Genomic DNA, 15,106 nt, shown 5'->3' with positions numbered 1-15,106 from the left:
GCTATACCAAAGAGTAAGTGTAAGAATCTGTTTCTTCCAAAGGGGTATTTGAAATATACATAGTTTTGAGCTTTCTTCAATTAATTTTAGCTGCCAAAATCCTGAGGAGGCATCCAATTTAGTGAAATATCGAGCATTTGCAAACTGAGCCATAATCTCTTCTCTGGTTGGTAGTTTGAAATGTTCTCTTTGTATAGCCTGGTTGAGTCTCTCAGATCTAAGCATATGCGTACCTCACCCTTACTTTTCTCCACAATGAGTAGGAAACTCATCTATTCTGTTGGACCCTCAGTTTTTTGTATTACTTGCATTGCTTCCATCCTTTGAGAGCTCAGCCTTGAGTCTATCACGGTGTGCAAATGGCACCTTTCTACAGGGATTGATAACTGGAGGGACCTGCTTGTTTATCCAGATTTTATGTTCACCCTGCAAGCAGCCCAATCCTTGAAATAGGTCATGATATTCTTGAATGAGTGCCTCATAGCCCGGTTCAATATGAGCTTGTAGTGAGCGCACCCATTTTTACCAGACTGAGTTTCTCACATGCAGCCAGGCCTAAAATTGGTGTCACCTCCTTTGGCTCTACAATGAACGGGAGCCTGTACCTGGTGTTTTTATGGGTGATGCTAGCAATGCACCTCCCCCATCACTGGTACACTTCTTCCAGAATAACCAGTTACTTTTATATTTGTTGGTCCAAATTTTGGTCTTATTTCCAGTCTCTCATAATCTTGTTCAACAGAATATTGGCCTGAGCTCCTGTGTCCAGTTTGTGTGGAATAATTGTTCCATTCACTGGCATAGGCAGTATCCAGTCCCGCTCCCCAGTTTTGCTTGCTCCCAGCATGTCTATGCAAAACTCCTCAACCAAGTTGTCTTCAACTGCCTACATCTGACTTTTCTGCATTTCGGATCTGCAGCATTTTGCAAAATGACTATTTTTTCCAAATTTATGACAGAACTTCCCATAGACAAAACACTGGTTGAGCCATGCTGTTATCCACACCTTCCGCATGACTGTTTGTACCCAGTCTTCCCCCTAACATTTGTGTTCATGGCAGTTGGTTCCACTTTCTGATTTGACCCATTCTGGCTATATTCTTTTGTACTTAGTTTGTAAATAACCCCTTTCGGTGAATTCAACTCTTTGGCTTGTGATTTCACAGTTTCTGGGTGCCTTGCTATCAGGAGAGCTTTTTCTAAAGTTGTTTCCTTCACAGAACAGTCTCTCTTTTAACACATTGTCTTTAATGTCACAAATGATTCTTATCTCTGATGAGAAACTCTGTCAGCTCACCAAAGTCACAGGTTTTAACGAGTCTTCTTAATTCTGAGATATATTGTCATCATAAAGTGTCATCACTTTTTTCATGCATGTAAAAAATTTGTGTTTCTCATAGGTCTCATTCCTTTTTGGCATGCAATGTTCCTCACATTTGGTCTGTAGTTTACTAAACTTCATGATTTCATCTTCTTCAAACTTAAAGTTGCTATAAATATCCAATGCTTCCTCCCCAACAATATGCAAAAAGATTGACGGTTTCTCTTTTTCATTTTTCTCCTCTGCCCCTATAGCCGCTAAATACTAATCTCAAAACTCTGTCCACATTTTTTCTCTAAAAAGAAAAGGAGTACTTGTGGCACCTTAGAGACTAACAAATTTATTAGAGCATAAGCTTTCGTGAGCTACAGCTCACTTCATCGGATGCAGTTTTTTTCTGTAACATTTCCTGGCAGTTGCAGACTGGATGGAGGTTGTGACACATCCATGTTTGGCTTTCTTCTCTTCTTAAGCCTATCAGACCACTATTGGGCTAATAAACTATGTACACAAGCCTTGTTCTTTGTTTGCTCCTCCACATTCTCCCCTTTCCTCTGTCTTCAGTTTCAAGCACAGGAGTTAACATCAAAATGTACTGCAATCACCCTCTCATCCAGCTCTCCTGTCACTCTGTCCTAATATTGGGGTTCCTCAACTCAGTGAATGAGAAAAGAATAAACTTCAATGAAAAAACTAGAGTGCATCAGTGGTAAACTACTTTGCGTAGCTCCCCTTAGTTCTCCACCCTCTGCTTCCAGGGCTTGGCTCAGAATTCCTATATTCAGAATACTGTCCCTTGTGAGGAAGGTTCTGGAAATTATAAACTTTCACAAACATTGTGAACATACAGTAAGTGTAAAGAGCACAGCAAGCATGCGGAGTTTATAAACTACAAGGCCAATGGAGAGCTGAAGATGCCAGAACTCTATTATTTTACTATCGCGTAGCATTTTCTATTGTGGTCAGACTAAAGGGGAAGCTGGTTGGGCCCAGGGTGCTGGCCCCTGCACAGACTCAGACGAGCTCACTGTGTCTGCCCCCAGGAGTTTACAAATTATAAGAGTACAGAATGGATCTGCTGAGACTTTACAAGTGAACCTGTTCATTAGTTTAGGAGTCAAAATGAATTAGAAATGGGCCCTTTAAGAAATTAGCATCTGGTGTCAGATCTTTTCCTTTTCCCTAATGATCTTAAAAACAGAATAACATGGAATCTTCAAACTTCACTGACAGTTAAAAACTTCTCAAATCTCATGCATCAACTACATGAATCGATATTTCCATCTTGTGATTTTTCATAATTGAAACTTTGTCTTTAGCAGGGCTGATGAATAATGTTCTACACCAGGGGTTTTCAACCTTTTCCTTTCTGAGTCCCTCCCCCATGCTATAAAAATTCCACGGCCCACCTGTGCCACAACAATTGGTTTTCTGCATCTCCAGTAGATTGAAAGTCAGGGCTGGCGTTAGGGGTAAGCAGGGCAATTGCTCAGGGCCCCATTGCTAAATTGCTCAGGCTTTGGTTTCAGTCCTGGGTGGTATGGTTCAGGCTTCAGCTTCAGACCCAGGCACCAGCAAGTCTAACGCCAGCCCTGCTCTCCAGTTTATTTTGGTGGACCCCATGTAACCTGCTCAACGCCCCCCCTGGACCTCCTGACCCCTGGTGGAGAACCGCTGTTCTACAGCAGCTTCCACAAAGAACTGCCCTCTTTCAGAACAGCTTCCATCTCCTGTTGTCTCAGTGGGACTGAGGCCACAGGCTGCCTTTAGCAAAGATGGTCATTGACTTTCTCACTGGCTCCTCACAGTGTTCCTTCCTCGCCACTCCAGAGTACATGCCTCTGAGGGCAGCTTGGCTTCTCTGCCGTTGGGAGAAATGGGGTCTGGCAGACAATTGCAAAGATGGCAATTCCTTGGGAGTCACTGTGAAGGAGATTTTATTCATAAGCTTCTGCTGAAAGAGACAGCTTCAGTTATGAAAATTAACAGTGAAAATGGCCTTTCAGCCTAAAAACTGCTTTCCAGAAAGTACCCATTGTGCCAGATCTACTCAACACTGGCCAGGGGGAAGTGAGTAGGATGGAGCAGGGAAATGTGGGGGACAGGAAGGGGGTTCTGTGTGTGTGAGAGAGAGAGAGAGAGAGAGAGAGAGCAGGGGAATGGAGTGGGGAGGGGTGCAGGAAGGAGAGGGAAGCTGGTGTGTACATTCCGGTTTTTTGTTCTGGCAATGCCAGGGCTGGAAGCACTGGGCCTGGCCAGTCCATCCTGGAGACTTTGTGCTGCTCCAGAGTCAGGTAAAGCAGCCAAAATGCCCTGGGAATCTGGCCTGAAAAGCTAATCAGAAAAACAAGAGTGGAGATTCCTTTAATTGTAAGAGTTAATGCTAACAACCCTCTTCAGAAGGGAACATCACAAAGCTCACAACTGTCTGCCCCAAGTGCAAGGGGAATTTCTCTGACCTTGCCATCTCTAATATAAACATCTCGTAACAGGTATATATTTATTTAAACAAAAACACACCCTACCAAACCAAGATACTTTCCTGCACAGGTCACCCTGTGGGGAAAGGCTGAGAGAACAAGAACACATGACCCATGTTCAGTCATGTAGCTTAATCTACTCCTGGAAAGTGCTCAGATACTATGGTGGTATCAATACCTATATAGCATATAAGGGAAATCTCTATCCATCAATCTCTGACTAGCAGGGATTAGGATGAGGCCTTAATGGGGCAGATTATCCCACATCTGCCTGGTGTAGTGTTTCTCACACCTTCAAGTTTGCGGGTGACACTAAGCTGGAGGGAGAGGTAGATATGCTGGGGTGGGATAGGGTCTAGAGTGACCTACACAAATTGGAGGATTGGGCCAAAAGAAATCTGAAGAGGTTCAACAAGGATAAATGCAGAGTCCTGCACTTAAAACAGAAGAATCCCATGCACCGCTACAGGCTGGGGACTGATTGGTTAAGTAGCAGTTCTGCAGCAAAGGACCTGGGGATTGTAAAAAAATGAGGCCCTGAAACATAAACCCTTGTATCAGAGGCCCAGTATGAGACCTGAGGCCTCAGCTAAAGGAATGGTCAAGACTTTTCTAACATAAAGCAAAGTTAAGCTATGAGCCAGAGACAGGCCCTGCTCACAGAAGTTGGCAAGAAGAAGGCTGCTAATTGGACGTATACACATATCTAAAGGGTATCAAGCACTAACAGGATAAACAGGTGCCAGGATGGCACCAGAACAGTCCAGTATGAACACATTCCACAGAGATAATGAGGAACAGGCTGATCCATCCTAAAAGACAGGGTCAAAAGGATAATATGATGGATAGACTTGTTTGTTTGAACCAACATGTACCAGGAGAGAGGCAGCACCCCAACACGCAGAGGGGTTGTATCTCGATATGTCAAGAGTGATGTGTAACTTGTTTGTACCTGTGTATAAGAAAGCACCGCTGAATGGATGTCTTTGTCTGGCCTAGGAGGAAGCGGAGAGTGTCACCATTGACTGAGCTGATCCATTGTCGGGGGCACATATTTGTAGTATGTCCCGTAGAGTCCGCGGGAAACTATTACTGTGCTTCGTTTGACAATAAACCTGGCCGGGTGCCACTCGTCTGTGGTCACTGGCGGTTCTCTCGGGGTCTGCAGAGTCAGCTATCTGCGCAGAGCCGGGGCACGCATGCAGCTGACTGTTAGCAACATTGACCAGAGCAAAGCATCACAGCAGTGATATCTGACAACAGGGATTACAGTGGATGAGAAGCCAGATATGAGTCAGCAGTGCACCTGTGTTGCCAAGAAGGCTAACGGCATATCGGCCTGCATTAGTAGTAGCGTTGCCAGCAGATTGAGGGAAGTGATTATTCCCCTCTATTTGGCACTGGTGAGGCCACATCTGGAGTACTGCGTCCAGTTTTGGGCCCCCCACTACAGAAGGGATGTGGACAAATTGGAGAGAGTCCAGTGGAGGACAACGAAAATGATTAGATGGCTGGGGCACATGACTTATGAGGAGAGGCTGAGGGAACTGGTCTTGTTTAGTCTGCGGAAGAGAAGAATGAGGGGGGATTTGATAGCTGCTTTCAACTACCTGAAAGGGGGTTCCAAAGAGGATGGAGTTCAGCTGTTCTCAGTGGTGGCAGATGACAGAACAAGGAGCAATGGTCTCAAGTTGCAATGGGGGAGGTCTAGGTTGGATATTAGGAAACACTATTTCACTAGGAGGGTGGTGAAGCACTGGAATGGGTTCCCTAGGGAGGTGGTAGAATCTCCATCCTTAGAGGTTTTTAAGGCCCGGCTTGACAAAGCCCTGGCTGGGATGATTTAGTTGGGGTTGGTCCTGCTTTGAGCAGGGGGTTGGACTAGATGACCTCCTGAGGTCTCTTCCAACCCTAATCTTCTATGATTCTTCTGAAGGTGCTGGCCACTGCTGGGGACGGGAGACTGAACTAGACCAGCCATTTCTGTGTTGACTCTACAGCTCTTCAAATCATCACCCATGAACATCCTCGTTGGGTTTGTTGTTAGTGGTCATGGATAGACAAGGAGGGTGAGATAATATCTTCTATTGAACCAACCTCTAATTCCAAATGAAGCTGGTTCAGTAAAAGATATTACCTCCCCCACCTTGTCTCTCTGATAGCCTGGGACCAACACAGCTACAACAATGCTGCAGTGACCACGGATGACATTTTTAATTTAAAAAACAAGGAAATTCTTCCAATGAAGTTAAGGCTGAGAGGACATGTCAGTAATTTAGGGTAAAACACATTCCAGTGAGGGTGTAATTATTCCAACCAACCATTATAAACCCAGACAATTCAAAGTTAGTGTTAAACTGAAACAAAATCTAAACATGCTAAAATATGGAAATACATAGCTAGGGTATGCAAACAACCTTAATTCTGCCCTGTAGGGATATGTGTGGGCTGGCACGCACGTGCCCACATACACATGTGCACACACAAACACTCACGCATGCACACACAGAAAAAGAAAAAAATTAGATATGCCTTTAAAAATCAGTTTGATGTAATATAGGGCCACAACCCTACAATGACTTAAATATAATATATCGTAAGCTTAACCAACATCATAAAACCCATATGCTGTCACTACAGGGCAGAGATCACTGCATATTTTCATGCTGTTACGTATTCTTAACTCCTTCTTAACATTGCTTGCCTTAGCGCTAGCTGGTCTCTCTCTCCAACTTGACATCTGCCTCTGGGAAGTGTTCCACCTGGGAATCGACAGCTCCAGCTCAGCAGGCAGGTCTGTGCCCTTCTGGCACAGTGCAGCTGGTTTATAGGGACTTTGGAGACAGAGGCCAATGAATTGTCTCATGCTGCTGCCCATTGTGCAGTAGCTGAGAACCTTCCCCATAAAATCAATAGCAACAGCACTGTTCCTTCATGCAGTCTCTGTCCTTCTTCCATTATGGGGTAAAACCTGTGATTGGGGAGGGGTTGTGTTTGTCATTGTTCAGATTGTATTCATTTCCCTTTGGTTGACTGGGTGGGGGGTTACATGGGCAGAGGAGGGCCAGTGTAACTTCAACAGGGACAGGCTTTTGTGGGGGGGGGCGCATAGGGTTTCAGTGCATTGCAATGGTCAGATCACAGCTCATTCCACAAGCTGCTTGGATACAAGTGAGGGCTCCCTGCCCATGGATTGGCAGAAGGACCCTTCCCCATTGCTGGGTGTTGTCACCACAGTTCTTCCTGCTGGTGTGGGAGGTGGCGCAGAGCGGTTGCTATCAAAGCACTCCATGCTGAGAGCACAGAATGAGGTGAGGTTGGGATGGGATGGGACAGCCCTGTTCTGCAGTGACTGCAGACAGCACCCTGCTTCCAGGGCTCCTGAAGGAGTTCAAGGCTTTGCAGATCCAGGTCTCTAAGCCCCACTCCATTGGCACCAGCATCAGAAACATCCTGGCTGTGGTCAGGGAGAAGGCAGGTACTCACCTTGGAAGTACACCCCGGAACAAACCTTCAGCACCCTGGGCAGGGATGCAATGTCCAGGGACAAGATGTACTCCTGGAAAGAGAGGGGCTCCATGGCTCTGCACCCTCCCTGTGTCTCTGCTGGGATCCGAGTGTAAGGGGAGATGGGGCACTCTGGGCTGCGCTGTGTCTTTCACTTCTGCTTTTGACTGAAATAACTTCCTTCCCCAAGCAGAGGCGGATACTGCTGGCAGTGCTCCAAGCCTCTTACAAAGCCCTGGCTGCCTCAGTACCAGGACTTCTACCCCTTCCCTTTAGGCTCCCATGCATTATCCCCACCAAACAGTATTTTCGCCCCCCTGCCACAGCCTCACATGCCAAAATTCATAGCCCCCAGCAGGGCCGCTGGACCGAGCCCCCGAATGCACAGCGTCCATCCTAGCCAGCATTTACAGGTTTGTTCAATGGCTTTCGCCTCTCCTGCTATAAAAACTGTTCCAGCACTCTGGGTGCTTGGGCCTTTCTGTGCTGACGCTGCTGCTCTGCTTGGAGGGGTTTTGGTCTGTGAGCCCTGAGATGAGGAACTGGGTGCATTGGCTTAGCAGAGGTCCTGGCATCTCGGCCTGTCCAGACCAGACTGTCTCCGCAGTGTGTCTCCTTGGCTCGCGCTGCGCCTGGCTGTCTAGCCAAGGCCGAGCTCAGAGTGCCCTGGAATAGAAGCCAACCTGTCCCCTACCAGGGTCAGATGCGACCACTCTGGGGAAAAGCCTTGGGCCCTTGCAAAGGGAGGGATTGGAAGCAGGGGAGGGATGTGTGTTTGGTGTTGCCTAATACAACCTGCAACCCACTGCACACACACCAGCCCTCCATCTGCCTCTGGGCCCCCTAGCTCCACTTGCCAGCCCCCCCATCTTCCCCTGGAAGGATACCCAAGGCTCTCCTCCCAGCTGGGGGGCCCCACTGGGTCTGCGCTGTGCATGGCATGGTAGGGGGAGTGTGGGGTAGGGCTTAGAGCAGTGGGCTGCAAGTCAGCACGTCCAGCCTGTGCCCCTCACTCTGCCCCAGCCTTCCTATGGGAGCTTGGGTGAGTCACATCCCCGGGCTTCCCTGAGCCCAGTAAGCACTGCTCAGAGAGTCAGGCGCTGTGGTGTGGGGCCCACTTTTCCTGCCCAGAGGGATAGCTGGGCCTCTCTGTGACATTGCACTCTATATGATTTTATGACAATATGCTAATGAGTGTGAGTACAATGTAACTGGAATATGGTTCATGCAAAAGGTCTCTTGTAAGGTATCATTATAAAGCTTATAATCTACTAAGTGTGGTCATCCTATTTGTATGTATGTATCACTCTTGTATCTGAAACTAGAAATATGAAATATAACTCTGAGGGCCTATTGTAATTATGCAAAGTGTGGGACATTAACGGTGATTTGGAATCTTGATGGCACCCATCAACTAGGACAACTGACTGTAGATGGCTGTTTACTTGCAAGTCTTCCTGTATAGTGTGTCTGGCAAGTGGGTCTTACAGTGACATGTGATCATGTCAGCTGACCTGGAATCCATCTTCAAGCTGGTGCTTTTCCATTTAGAAGGAGGGGTGGGAACCCAGAGAGGGACAAAGGATTCCTGCCTTCTGCAAAAGCCATATAAGGGGGTGGAACAGAACAAAGGGGGCTGCAGTCATGAAAAATCCCCTAGCTACCACCTAAGCTGGAACAAGGGCTGCACCGGGGGGAAAGGATTGTGCCCAGATTAGGAAGGTGACCAGTCTGTGATAGAAGCTTATTGCAACATCTCTGAAGGTGAGATTTTTATCTGTATTCAGTTTTATTACTGTATTAGGCTTAGATTTGCATGTTTTATTTTATTTTGCTTGGTATTCACTTTGTTCTGTCTATTATTACTTGGAACCACTTAAATCCTACTTTTTGTATTTAAGAAAATCACGTTTTATTTATTAATTAACCCAGAGTATGTATTAATACCTGGGGGGGAGGAGAAGCAAACAGCTGTGCATATCTCTCTATCAGTGTTATAGAGGGCAAACAATTTATGAGTATATAAAGCTTTATACAGGGTAAAATGGATTTATTTGGGGTTTAGACCCCATTGGGAACTGGGCATCTGGGTTTTGGAGACAGGAACACTTCTTAAGCTATCTTCAGTTAAGCCTGCAGCTTGTGGGAGACGTGGTTCAGTCCTGGGTCTGTGTTTGCAGCAGGCTGGCGTGTCTGGCTCAAACCAGGCAAGGCCCTAAAGTCCCAGGCTGGCAGGGAAAATGGGCTCAGAGGTAGTCTCAGCAAATCAGTTGGCAGTTCCCAAAGGGGGTTTCTGTGATCCAACTCATCACACCCTCTGCTTGGGAGCAGCAGAGGCAGTTGTGTGGGGTCCCATCACCCCAGAAGGGCTGATGAGGTTGTAGAGGCCCAGAATCTACCCTGGGAACTGGGGTGCCTCTGCTGAGGGAGGGGGACAGGCCTCCCGTACCATTCCCCTCCAGCCGCAGTCAGAGCATAACATCCCACACCTCCTTGCTGGATGTGCTGGCAACAGGGCTGCGTGGGAGCCTGGCACAGCGGGTGGCAGCATTCCTCCCATGGGGAGGTCCTTAGAGCTGAGCCTGAGCGAGTGCTCAGACACATATTGTGCTGTAAATGCTGCTCGTCACCTCCAGCCAGGTTCGTGGTGTGATGCTGTGTCATGTCACAGTGCTTCCTCACTGAGTTCCCCATGCTCACCTGCCCCTGGGCCGCAGACAGGAGCAGCCCAGAGCAGGGAAGGGAAAGCTGTCTGGACTGCCTGGAATCCCCTCTGCAGCATTCATTGCTCTGGGGATCCCTATAAGCCCAGCTCAGACACTTTTGTCCTAATTTTGCAGAACATTCAAGCAGATCACACAGCAGCCTCGCCATGCTCGGTGCTCAGCATGACTAGGCACTGCATGACCAGAACTGTCTGTAGCGGGAGGTTTCCCCACAGCTCTCAGCCTGCTCACGTCAATTTCCTTCTCTGCTTTAGTTGTAGCCTCCAGGTGATAGTGGAAGGCTTCAAAGACAGCCATAGCCAGCCCAGAGCCTAGGAAATGCATCTCTGCCACTGCCTGCTCAGCCCCGCTCTGGGGAGCCTGCCCTGTCCTCTGGCCACGTCTGTGGGAGCTGAGGTGTGGCAGGGACAGCAGAATGGTTGGGGAAAAATCCCTGGCTGGGCGTCTCACCTGCAGTGAGGAGGAAGCCAGAGCAGAGGATGCAGGAAATTCGCCTCCATTCCTGTCACTATTTATATGCTGGGAGTGGCCAGGGCCCCTCTGCACTGAGCACTGCAGAAACATATCCAAAGACATGGTTCCTGCCCCAGCGAGCTTAGCCCCAGCTCCCCTCCTCTCCAAAGCTGGGGCGGGAGTGATCCCCCACAGCTCCCTCCATCCTGGATGGCATGGAGAGTGCAGTTGCTTTTAACCTCCACCCACAACTCCAGCGCTGGGCTCCTGTGGCCATGCTCCAACCGTCCCTCGCTGCACTCCGGCCAGCACCACTGCCCTCAGGGTCTTGCAGGCACAGCACATGCAGGGCAGCTCCTGTGCACTTCTCGGGGCAGAGCTGAGAGCTGTGGATGTAGCACCAGCACTGAGGCCTTGTCTACACTATCCAGTTTTATTGCCAAAACTGCTGTTTGTCAACCCAGACAGTGAGTGCGTACACACTGCGAGGCAACTTTTGTTGGGAAAAATGCCCAGTTTTGGTGGCAAAATACATCCACCCTCATAAGAGATTTGTCTTTTTCCTCTACATTTTTGTCAACAAAGTGCAAGTGTAGACACAACACTTGATTTCATCACTTTAATTAGCCTCCAGGAGGTGTCCCACAGTGCCCATCCTGACTGCTCTGGTCAGCAGTTTGAACTCCCCTGCCCTGCAGCCAGGGAAACAACTATCTACCTCTCCCTCTTAGAAGCCACGAGAATTTTTGAAATTCCATTTCCCCCTGGCTCGGCGTGGAGAGGTCTCATCGCATCTTCCCAGGTGACCATGGTGGGTTATTGCAGCAAACGTGCTCCCGCTTGGACCACTGCAGAGCTGTTGGATCTACTCAGTGTATGGGGAGAGGAGGCTGTGCAGTCCCAGCTGTAATTGAGCCATAGGAATCGGGACACCTACGGACACATTTCTCGAGGCTTGTGCGAAAAGGGCTGTGATCATGACACACTGCAGTGCAGAGCAAAGATAAAGGAGCTGAGGCAGATGTACCATAAGGCGAGGGAGGCAAACAGTCGCTCAAGTATTTCACCTAAGTCCTGCCAATGCTGTAAGGAGCTGGATGCTATCCTCAGTGGCGACCCCATCTCCATCGCCAAGAGCCCCGTGGATACTGCGGAGGGCACGGAGGCGGCAGAATGAGGACATAACCCGGAGGATGAAGTTATTGATGAAGAGGTGGAGTTAGATGACGATGTGCAGCTCCCGGTGGGGCAGGCAGCCAGGAACTGTTCTCCACTCTAGAGGTGTCTAGCCAGTCTCAGCAGTTGCTCTTCAGTGAACAAGAAGAAGGAGATGAGACACCCTGGTAAGTGGCTGTGGCTTGTGTAGTGCAGAGGTGGGTTCAGGGCATAGAAATGTGGGAGGCTGGTTGTGTTCCAATGAGGTGGACGTTTCCCTGTGTAGCTAAGCAGTACAGCAGAACAGGGTGTTAATCCACACCGAGACCTCATGGGAATCCTCCAGAGAGATCTTCAGGAAAAGTTCCCGGAGGTACTCGGCCATCATCTGCTAAAGGTTCCATGGCAAAGCAGCTTTGTTCCTTCCCCCATTGTAGGAAACTTTCCCACACCATTCAGCAGTCACTTGTGCAGTGACCAAAGCAGCACATAGGCAAGCAGCATAGGGAGCAGGGTGGAAGCCGCAAGCAAGGAGTAGATGTACCCTCGTTTCCCTGCTTACTCTTTGCAGTGAAATGTCTGTTAGAATTACCCCTGCCCGTGGAAAAATGTGGGATAATTTTAGAATATGTTCCCTAGAATGCTGCACCACAACCTTTGCAAAGAGTGTGTGCTCTTTTCCCCATGTGGAGCTCCCCCCCTCCCCACGCCAACACTCCCCATGCTTTGGCTGTTCGCAGAGATGTGTGCCTGGCTAGGGTCAGGGAGAAAGTGATGGCAATGTTGCAGAAGGTGTATTTAACTGAAATGTTTCAGTGCTGTGCGTGAACTTAATCCTGCTTCTGTGCATTGTCCCCTGTGCTTCACCCGATGTGGCTTGAGGAACACCCCAACACCCTAGCCAAGCGTCTCCGCCAGATAAGAAAGCGCCCAAGATGCAGCAAAGAAGACGTGTTCCGGGAGGCCCTGCAAAGCTCCAATGCAGAAAAAAGGGAACGCAAGGAGTGCTGGGAAGCCGAATGGCAGGACAGAAAAGAGAATCACGCGTTTGTTAAGGACGCAACTGAGCGGATGATTAAAGTCATGGAGGAGCAAACGCAGATGCCGAAGTCCTTAACAGTGCTGCAGACTGAGTAGATCTTTGCACGACCTCCCCTGCAGCACATGCAGCACTCTTTTCCATGCCCCGCCCAACTCCACTCACCCCGTCCTTTCCACCTTCCTGCATGTCTCGGTTTCCCCTTCACTCCACCCCCTCGGACAACTTTCACAATGAGAGCCGGACCTACACCCAGTTCTGAGAGTCTGCCCTTGCCTGGTTCCTCCTTTCCCAGAAAGCATCTGTGTGCGCTGTTTCTTCTGCAATAAAAACAAAGTTTTATAATGGTAAATAATCTTTATTTTTTTCCTACAAGGTGAGCTTGCAGGCACTGCCAATACATGCATGGGCATTTCAATCACTTTATCACTGGAATATAAGGCCCCAAATGTCACCATTGCCCCCTAGGAAAACTACATGTCATGTAACATTGAATCAACTCAGACAGAGAGATCTGTTACTGGTGGTCATTGTCAAAGTGCTGCCTCAAAGCATCCCTGATTCGAATAGTTCCCCCCGGGCTCCTCTGACAGCCCTGGTATCTGGCTGCTCAAAATCAGCGGGCAAGCGGTCTGCCTCAGCACTCCACCCAAGCAAACCGTTCACCCGTAGCTTCACAGAGATTATGCAACATACAGCATGTGGCTATGACCATAGGAATATTATCCTCAGTGGGGTCCAACCTGCATCGCCAGCTTGTCTTTAATCTGACAAAGTCACATTCAACCGTCATCCGGCACCTACTCAGCCTGTTGTTGAACCGCTCCTTACTGCTGTCCAGGGGTCCCAAGCAAGGTTTCATGAGCACGGCTGTAAGGGGTACGCAGGGTTCCTCAGGATCACTATGGGCATTTCAACATCCCCCACTGTAATCGTCTGGTTAGGAAATGAAGTCCCCACTTGCAGCTTTCTGTAGAGGCCTGAAGATGCGTGTGTCATGCACCTTCCCAGACCACCCTGCCCTGATGTCAGTGAAATGCCACAGTGAGCCACAAGCACCTGCAACACCATGGAGACGTACCCCTTTCTACTGATGCCCTCTCAGCAACAGTGCTGCCTGGAGGCTCCTGGGCACTGTCTCGACCCTGCAACTTCAGGGTGGGGAGTGGTTGTCTGTGGTCCTTGGGAGCAGGGGGGCGGTGACAGCGGGGTTTGTCAGTGTTGGCTGCTGTGCCCCCGCCAGTGAAACTGCCCCCCTGCAATCCGGGGAGGGGAGGGGGCATGGCGCAGTTTGGGGGGAAAGGGGCAGTTGTAGGGCAAGTCCAGGTGCACGGTGGGAGCCGGCCGTGATGCCGTGTGTGGGGTGTAGGAGAAGCAGGGTGTTAAAGTGGGGGTCGGTGTGGCAGGGGGGAGAGTCTGGATTGAAGGTGGAGATTGGCTCAGTGTGTGGGGGGGTAGTAGAAGAGAGGGAGGTGACAGCCCTGGGGTGAAAGTTGGGGGCTGGGGTGGGCAGTAGCAGGGAGATTGAGGAGAGCCTTTCTTTGGGGGATAATTGTGTGGGGTGGGGACAGTAGGAGGGATGGGGCGGGGGGGGGGGGAGAGGAGAGAGAGAGCCCAGGTGTAAAGATTGGGGGTAGGAGCTTGAGGCTGGAGTGTGGTAGCCTTTGTGGTAAAGTCTGTGTGTGTGTCTCAGCAGCCCTTTCTCTCTGCAAAAGACAGGCACCAGCCATTTTCCTCTCCAAAGTTTTGGAAACATTATTGTACCAAAGTAGAAAATGCAGCTTTCAAAAAATGTATTTACGAAACATAACTTTGGGTGGCGGTGAGATGCAGGTGTGACACCACTGATTGCCACATCCAGCCGTAATATGGCTCATCGGTGTGTGAATTAAGCACTTGTGTTCAGGGCCCCAAGCAGGCCCTGAGTGTTTAAACAAAAAAGATAAAACTAACAACCAACCCCCTTCCACACAAACCAAATTCAGTGTATTCTGGGTACACTGATGTTAGCCCAGTTTGTTTGCTGGGGGCTGAGTGGAGTCTCCATCAAGTGTGGCTTCAAATATCTTATTTTGTTTTTGAATAAATGTTTTCATCCCACTCTGGCAATATCACCTTTCCTATGGCCTCAGTGGTGCTGTTACTCGGAAGAGGCCCAGCACAACCACGAGGGGGCCCACAAATATGTTTGGGGCCGAGCCCACAAAAGGTTAATCCGGCCCTGCTGAAAGCTGCTTGCCCAAGGGGCTGGGTGGCGCTAACTTGCATTCGGCCCCTGGGGCTGGGAAGGTTTATGCAGCAATTTTGGTTGTTAAATTCTGGCCGAGTGAGCTGCCTGGGGCAGGCTGGTCTTGCGAGAGCCCTGGGGGCAGCTGCTTGCTGGGGCTGTTGGGAACACACAGGAGACATCAGCAGTTGACTCCAA

At 49.2% G+C, this 15,106-nt stretch overlaps 1 protein-coding gene and 1 long non-coding RNA gene across 2 annotated transcripts in view; one reads left to right on the top strand and one right to left on the bottom strand.

Moving 5' to 3' along the window:
• Window positions 1–7,479, bottom strand: part of THEMIS2 (thymocyte selection associated family member 2) — a 46,023-nt gene extending 38,544 nt beyond the window's left edge. Inside the window, exon 1 of the mRNA XM_038377886.2 lies at window positions 7,288–7,479. Coding sequence (XP_038233814.1) covers window positions 7,288–7,381 — 94 coding nt within the window. The 5' untranslated portion in view covers window positions 7,382–7,479. The remainder of the gene's footprint in view (window positions 1–7,287) is intronic.
• Window positions 7,480–10,245: 2,766 nt separating this feature from the next.
• Window positions 10,246–13,004, top strand: LOC122458300. The gene is made up of 2 exons (XR_006278279.1): window positions 10,246–11,830; window positions 12,459–13,004. It is a non-coding gene; the product is annotated as an uncharacterized LOC122458300 (long non-coding RNA).
• The last annotated feature ends 2,102 nt before the right edge of the window (window positions 13,005–15,106 follow it).

The sequence above is a fragment of the Dermochelys coriacea genome, chromosome 19 (assembly GCF_009764565.3).
Source record: "Dermochelys coriacea isolate rDerCor1 chromosome 19, rDerCor1.pri.v4, whole genome shotgun sequence".
In the NCBI taxonomy this organism is placed as follows: Eukaryota; Metazoa; Chordata; order Testudines; family Dermochelyidae; genus Dermochelys; species Dermochelys coriacea.
Note: the sequence above shows the minus strand (reverse complement) of the source record. Positions and strands in the feature narration are given on the sequence as shown.